Genomic DNA, 8598 nt, shown 5'->3' with positions numbered 1-8598 from the left:
CCTTGTGAAGGGTGTCAATGATTGTCTTCTGGACCACTGTCAGATCAGCAGTCTTCCCCATGAATGTGCAGCCTAAGCCCCTTACACACTGGAATTTTGGAAAATACACGGGTAATGTGTCCCGGCAATTGTTCCCGGGTCGCTAGATTTTGCACTTTCACACTGCCAGTGATTACCCGGAATATGTGTGTGCGTTCACACACAACCCATAAAGGTCCCGGAAAGACGCGTGACATCGGGATGTGACATATAATGTACAAGTCGAAAATGCTAGGCTCGTTAACTTTCCCTCAAGCTGAATGATCTCAGCTTCAGCGCGAAAAGCGAGGAACTAACTGATCTCGGCTTCATTACAGTTTGCGCACTTTTTTTATCACGAACGTTGATCTGCCTTCAAAACACCCGGTAAAAGAGTTGCGCGATAACGTGCATCATCACTACGACACACCCTTAACGGTATTGGTTTTGGCTTTTGTTCAGACAGTGCTCGTTCCCGGACTGAACCTGGCAATGTTACTAGGTCCCCAACCTGGGATCAATCCCAAAATCAATCCTGGGACGTGTTTGCTTTCACACAGAAGGTGACCCACCAATGTTCCGGCAATTTTCCAGGTCAGACGTGTAGTGTGAAAGGGGCTCTTGTAAACCAAACTGAAAGACCATCTTGAAGGCTCGAGAAACCTTTGCAGGTGTTTTGAGTTGATTAGCTGATTGGCATGTCACCATAATTCACCTAATTTGTTGAGATTGTGAATTGGTGGGTTTTTTTTAAATGCAAGCCAAAATCATAACAATTAAAAGAACCAAAGACTTAAACTACTTTTTATTTTAATACACATTTCACAATTTGAGTTGAATTACTGAAATACATGAACTTTTTCACAACATTATAATTTGAGATGCATCTGTAATAAGAGGAAGATCAATGTACCTCATTCATGGAAAGTCTCTGTGATTGACTGAACATTAAACATCTTACTTTAATTTCAGAGTTGACTGAAGAAAAAAAGGAGGAGGATGAAGAACTGTGTGAAGAGGAGAAACATCATGTCAAAACTGGAGAAAATCGCTCTCAAATCAAACAGAAAGCTTTAAAGAAAATAAGAGACAAGAAATCATTCACCTGCCTTCAGTGTGGAGAGAGTTTGACAAACAAACAGAGTCTCAAGATTCACATGAGAGTTCATGCCGGAGAGAAATTGTTCACATGTAAACAATGTGGAAAACCATTTATGTGGGCTTCAGCCCTGAAGAGTCACCTGATAGTTCATTCAAAGGAGAAACCACATTCATGTCCTATATGTGGAAATAGTTTTTCACTACTGAATAATTTAAAAGCTCATCAGAAAATACACACTGGTGTGAGAGATCATATGTGTTTTGAGTGTGAGAAGACTTTTATTACAGCTTCACATTTGAAACGGCACCAGAGGATCCACACTGGAGAGAAACCTTACAAGTGTTCACACTGTGACAAGAGATTTAGTCATTCAGAATCCCGAAAAGGACATGAGAGGATTCACACCGGAGAGAGACCTTACATGTGTAATCAGTGTGGTACGAGTTTCAAACAAAAAGCTCAACTTAATGTGCACATGGGAGTTCACACTGGAGAGAAACCGTTCACATGTGATCAGTGCGGGAAGAGTTTTGCACAATCAGCAAGGCTGAAGATACACATGAATGTCCACACTGGAGAGAAACTGCATAAATGTGATCAATGCGGAAAAACATTTTTGTGGGTCTCAGGACTGAAGAGTCACCTGAATGCCCATTTAAAGGAGAAACCACATTCATGTTATTTGTGTGAAAAGAGATTTTCACATCTGCAAAATTTAAAACACCATGAGAAGATACACATGGCTGTGAGAGAATATATGTGCTTTGAGTGTGAAAAGACATTTGTTACATCTACAGAACTGAAACAGCACGAGAGGATCCACACTGGAGAGAAACCTTACAAGTTCACACTGTGACCAGAGATTCAATCAATCAGAAACCCTGAAAAGACATGAGAAGATCCACACTGGAGAGAAACCTTACACATGTGATCATTGTGGGAAGAGTTTTAGACATAAAGATCATCTTAAGGTGCACATAAGGGTTCATACGGGAGAGAAACCATATCACTGCACTGCATGTGAGAAGAGTTTCGCTCGATTAATTTCTTTACACAAGCATATGAAAAAAATTCACAGTAAATAGATTATCTTCAGATCTACCATTGTCAGGTTTGACACCACATTATCACCAAACATGACGCTATAATGTGTTGATCTATTAATTTGCTTCTGTACAAATCAGTCCTAATCAGTATTACAAGTGAAAGGGAAAATAAACATCATCTGTTCTGATCATCAGGTTCTGATCAACTTAAAGATTGTTTCATATCCAAAGAACAGGATTGTTTTGGCTCTGATACTGGCATTTTGGGTACTGGCATTTTCTGTGGATTGGGTATCAGTCAGATGAGACCAATCTAAATCCGATATTGAGTGTACACTATTGTGTTATTGTTGAGCTCCACGAAAGGCACAAAAACATAATAAAACACCAAAAAGTTTTCGGGTACATATTTCAAGTGTTCTGAAGCTGATCCATAGTTCAGTGTGAAGTACAGATTAATATTGAAATAATTAAATACATTTCACAAACTTTTCTCTCCTCTGCGGCTGTCTGTCATCGTCCATTTAGCAATCGTTCTGTTACAGTCAAAACGATGAAACTCTCTTCAAGAGCGCAGAGTAAACGAGGTTTAAAACTGTTCAAAGAAGAGGCTCAATAAACTAACGCACAGATTTAATACACTACGTATCAATATCTCTTCCCTTTGTACTAGTCATGTCCAGTTTGCGCATGAATCGTTCGATTTAGCCGTTTTTTTTTTAGTGAACCGGTTGTACCAGTTCATCAAATCTGACTGAGCGGTTTAAACCAATTTTGTCTCCAGTAAGCATTAATCCACTAAGTTATTATTTTTTTTACGTGGCTGATACTCCCTCTGAGTCGAAATGAACCAATATCTCGGAGTAGTTAAAAGAAACGTCTTTGAGATTTCTATATAAATGTATATACTTGTCTTTTCATTAATATATTTTACAACAAAAAGTGTGTATAATGTTTAACATTTTACCAGATTTTAGACTTTTATTTGTAAATAAAATTTCACTAGATTTTTATAAAAGTATTGCACACCCATGATTTTTCTAGAATCTAGAACTTTTGCTGCTGAATTATCCAAAAACCTTGTTTATAATAGTATTTTTTCATAGATTATGATTATATATCTTTTCATTTTTTATTTTTCCATTAAAATTGTGTATAAACACAAACGATTGTGATTAACACAAAAGAATGATGATCAGGTCAACACAGAGATGTACAATTTCTATACATCAATTAAAAAAAAGTGTTGGGATTGGATCGGCAGATAGTCTGAAGTTTCGGTATCGGATCGTTTCTCAAAAAATGGTATCGTTGCATCCTTATTTTTTTTTGACTATATCACTTTTAGTTTTTTTTTTTTTTTTTTTTTTAACTTTTCTTGTTCAGGAAGCTGAAGAAGAGCCTGTAATACTTTCAAACAGATTTATTGACTGACTAGCAGGGTGCCACCATTAATAACCAGCTAGCAGATTAATGAAGTATGTAGCCAAGTTAGCAGAGAGTCAACGGGAAAATATTATGATGCATTAATATTATAGAGATGACTGAAAAATTTAAATAAAGGATTTATAAAAGTAGTGTTCATTATTGATCATTAACGTGGCCAATGGTATTCAGTTTTGATTCTGAGATGGGCCAATGGCAGTGCAGTGGGAAAAACTGATTCCCAGAGTTATAAGGTTTTCAATTTCTGAGATTTTGGTTTCAGTGGGAACAGCATACATGAATATGCATGCATGTGGAACTGAGCATTTTATTTCACGCAGGTTAGTTTCAGCAGGTTTACAGAACATTACAAAAACAACTATTTTCAGAGTTCCATAGACTTATGCCTAAACTTGTTCATCATTTCACAACAGTTTAATGTCCTTATTGGTAACACTTTACAATACAGGTGCACAAATATGCATTAATTCATGCTCAACAGATAATCACAAGCTAATGTTATAACTCATGAAGAACTAAACCATTTACAGGTGCTGGTCATATAATTAGAATATAATCAAAAAGATGATGTCTGTTGCATTCCTTGTGTCAAGCCACTCTTGAACAACAGACAGCGTCAGAAGCGTCTCACTTCAAAAAGCACTGGACTGCTGCTGAGTGGTCCAAACTTATGTTCTCTGATGAAAGTACATTTAGCATTTCCTTTGGAAATCAGGGTCCCAGAGTCTGGAGGAAGAGAGGAGAACCAGTACCTGGTTTAAGGACCATGATGTATCCCTGTTCTTAATTGGCCAGCAAACTCGCCTGACCTTAACCCCATAGAAAATCTATGGGGTATTGTGAAGAGGAAGATGCGATATGCCAGACCCAAGAATGCAGAAGAGCTAAAGCCCACTATCAGAGCAACCTGGGCTCTTATAACACCTGAGCAGTGCCACAGACTGATCGACTCCATGCCACGCCACATTGCTGCAGTAATTCAGGCAAAAGGAGCCCCAACTAAGTATTGAGTGCTGTACGTGCTCATACTTTTCATGATCATACTTTTCAGTTACCCAAGATTTCTAAAAATCCTTTCTTTGTATTGGTCTTAAGTAGTATTCAAATTTTCTAAGATAATGAATTTGGGATTTCCCATAGTTGTCAGTTAAAATCATCAAAATTAAAAGAAATAAACATTTGAAATATATCAGTCTGTGTGTAATGAATGAATATAATATACAAGTTTTACTTTTTGAATGGAATTGGTGAAATAACTGATGACTACATTAGAACTAATTAAAGTACCCCTATTATGGGTAATGAAAGGTTCATATTTTGGTTTTGGGAGTCCCCAAAAACAAGTTGACATGCATTCAAGGTCAAAAACACTTTCATTGTCTGAAAATATGCATTTATTTTTCCTGTTTTGCTCAATAACTCCAAAATGATTTGTTTAATGATTAATTTTTCCAAACTAAACTGCGGTGATTGGTCTGATGACGCAGTCCGTTGTGATTGCTCTAATGCTTACCCTTAATTATTATCATAACCCTTTTATCATGTTCATATTTCATTAAGGATAATAGCTAACATGACTGCACAACAGCAAGGTATTGTACAGTCGTGGCCAAAAGTTTTGAGAATTACATAAATATTAGTTTTCAAAAAGTTTGCTGCTAAACTGCTTTTAGATCTTTGTTTCAGTTGTTTCTGTGATGTACTGAAATATAATTACAAGCACTTCATACGTTTCAAAGGCTTTTATCGACAATTACATGACATTTATGCAAAGAGTCAGTATTTGCAGTGTTGGCCCTTCTTTTTCAGGACCTCTGCAATTCAACTGGGCATGCTCTCAATCAACTTCTGGGCCAAATCCTGACTGATAGCAACCCATTCTTTCACAATCACTTCTTGGAGTTTGTCAGAATTAGTGGGTTTTTGTTTGTCCACCCGCCTCTTGAGGATTGACCACAAGTTCTCAATGGGATTAAGATCTGGGGAGTTTCCAGGCCATGGACCCAAAATTTAAACATTCTGGTCCCTGAACCACTTAGTTATCACTTTTGCCTTATGGCACGGTGCTCCATCGTGCTGGAAAATGCATTGTTCTTCACCAAACTGTTGTTGGATTGATGGAAGAAGTTGTTGTTGGAGGGTGTTTTGGTACCATTCTTTATTCATGGCTGTGTTTTTGGGCAGAATTGTGAGTGAGCCCACTCCCTTGGATGAGAAGCAACCCCACACATGAATGGTGTCAGGATGCTTTACTGTTGGCATGACACAGGACTGATGGTAGCGCTCACCTTTTCTTCTCCGGACAAGCCTTTTTCCAGATGCCCCTAACAATCGGAAAGGGGCTTCATCGGGGGAATATGACTTTGCCCCAGTCCTCAGCAGTCCATTCACTATACTTTCTGTAGAAGATCAATCTGTCCCTGATGGTTTTTTTGGAGAGAAGTGGCTTCTATGCTGCCCTTCTTGACACCAGGCCATCTTCCAAAAGTCTTCGCTGGTTGCAGCAGTTTTTATTTCGACTGAGCTTGAGAAATCAGCGATGGGACTGAGCGCGAATAGCTTCAGTGATTCCTTATAGTACAGAATCGCTGTCAGTCAAAAGGAGAAGCAGTCTTTTGACAGACCCTCCAATCATGACGCAGAAGCTCGGAGTCCGGGCCAGCCCACTCCCCATTCACCCCCAGAGACGCTGAGCTCAAGCTCTGCACTGGTGGCACTCCGATCCCGCAGCTGAATCCTCTTTAGGAGACGATCCTGGCGCTTGCTGGACTTTCTTGGACGCCCTGAATCCTTCTTTACAAGAATTGAACCTCTTTCCTTGAAGTTCTTGATTATCCTATAAATTGTTGATTTAGGTGCAATCTTAGTAGCCACAATATCCTTGCCTGTGAAGCCATTTTTATGCAACGCAATGATGGCTGCACGCGTTTCTTTGCAGGTCACCATGGTTAACAATGGAAGAACAATGATTTCAAGCATCACCCTCCTTTTAACATGTCAAGTCTGCCATGATAACCCAATCAGCCTGACATAATGATCTCCAGCCTTGTGCTCGTCAACATTCTCACCTGAGTTAACAAGACGATTACTGAAATGATCTCAGCAGGTCCTTTAATGACAGCAATGAAATGCAGTGGAAAGGTTTTTTTGGGATTAAGTTAATTTTCATGGCAAAGAAGGACTATGCAATTCATCTGATCACTCTTCATAACATTCTGGAGTATATGCAAATTGCTATTATAAAAACTTAAGCAGCAACTTTTCCAATTTCCAATATTTATGTAATTCTCAAAACTTTTGGCCACGACTGTAGGTGGTGCCATACATTTAGATAGTTATGCTCCAAAAAAACTCAAAAAAGAAGAAGACTGCACAAGTAGATCTGTAAGACCTCTGCTAAAGATCTGGGAAACATCTTCTGTGTAATTGATGAATGTCTCATTAGCAGCTTTACATGCATTCTACACAGCAAAATATCCAGTGTTGTTTTTATGGTGTTAATTTATTAAAGTTAAAAAGTTGATTATAGTGTTGATTTGACAATTTCTGGTCCTTGCACATTATTCCTTTCTTGAATAATGGTGTACGACTATGAGGAACGCACAGTGTTCAAACAGGTATAATATTTTATAACCACATAAATTGACACATTTTTTTATTATTGGTACGTTTCTCAACATTGCCAGAGAGCTAATATTTCTTTTCAGATAAGGCGACAGACCACAAACAGGATCTCAAGGCCATTTAGCTGCACCACTTGTTAGCTAGCAAATTGAGGTAAGAATGAACAGTTAGCGGTTTAAAATGTACGTTTTCTTATATTTAAAGTCCTGGATAGATAATAGCACTTTTTCTGTCATTTGTGTAACTGTTTAATGAGTTAAATTAATGCAACATCTATATTCGCCTTCTTGGAGATCACGTTATTTGTGTTGCCAAAGTAAAATATTGTAATTAATTTCTGTCTCCAGCATTTCAGTATAATTGTGCATTGTTCCACAAATAATCTCTGACAGTTTAATTGAGCAGTAATCAGGAATGACAATTTGTTTTGTTTTTTGTCTTTTTACGTAGACCTTGAACACACAGCTTTGAATGGGCCGAGGAATTTACATGAAATATATTGCGATTACTCTTTTCTGTTGATATTAGAAGAGATAAATGATCAGATAGTCAAGTAAGAAACTTTTGCTGAACTTATATTTTCTGGCAGCATATCACTATGAACTAATCACTCATCATATGAGACGTGTTTGACGTGCGCATGATACTTTAACTTAAAATTAACAGCAGTTTCACTTTGATGTAATGTTAGCATTTGTGGAGTGAAAATTGGAGCTTCAGACAAGCGACTCGCTTTTCTTTGATATTAACAACGTCATCATTTTAATTTTTCTTGACCAACAGCTTTCATCTAGACATGAAGAAATTTGTAAAGATGCACAGCGATAGTACGTTCATAGTCTTTCTCACTGAAAGTAAGCTAAGAATCTTGTACTACTGCTTAGAAATGTACTTGGTCATATACAGTGGGAACTATGCTTTTAGGTTAGGGCTGCACTTCAAACTAAAATGACCAACTTTAATTACTATTTTCGACTCATTTGTACATTCATGATTTCTTAGTCATTAATCAACAACACTATCCATTTTTGTAGTAAAGGATGAAAAAGTAAACTTAGAAATCTTGTAATATGATTTTTCATTAGATGAATCAGGACATTGGTCTGATGTACAATACTGAAACATCCAACAAGCTTCTTGAGAGGTGGGAGATGGCATTCAAGCAAAAGATCATCAATGAAACCCAGTCTCTTACTTCAACAGCAGAAATTCTGTGTTTTTTCAATATAGCAAGTGGACAAGGATCTGAAAATGGTTGGCATGAAATGTTTGTTTTTGTTTTATCCTAAATTACCCACCACCACCTCCTACATCCATTCATTCAAATTGGGACAGTGACATGTCAACTCGCCAGCGGCAGTA

At 37.7% G+C, this 8598-nt stretch overlaps 1 protein-coding gene across 1 annotated transcript; it reads left to right on the top strand.

The window, feature by feature from the left end:
* Positions 1-1071: 1071 nt before the first annotated feature.
* Positions 1072-2117, top strand: LOC132159412 (zinc finger protein 429-like). Its single transcript, XM_059568918.1, has one exon. It carries the CDS (start codon positions 1176-1178, stop codon positions 1974-1976), a length of 801 nt encoding a protein of 266 aa, XP_059424901.1. The 5' UTR covers positions 1072-1175; the 3' UTR covers positions 1977-2117.
* Positions 2118-8598: the final 6481 nt, after the last annotated feature.

The sequence above is a fragment of the Carassius carassius genome, chromosome 16 (genome assembly GCF_963082965.1).
Source record: "Carassius carassius chromosome 16, fCarCar2.1, whole genome shotgun sequence".
NCBI classification, from domain to species: domain Eukaryota; kingdom Metazoa; phylum Chordata; class Actinopteri; order Cypriniformes; family Cyprinidae; genus Carassius; species Carassius carassius.
Note: the sequence above shows the minus strand (reverse complement) of the source record. Positions and strands in the feature narration are given on the sequence as shown.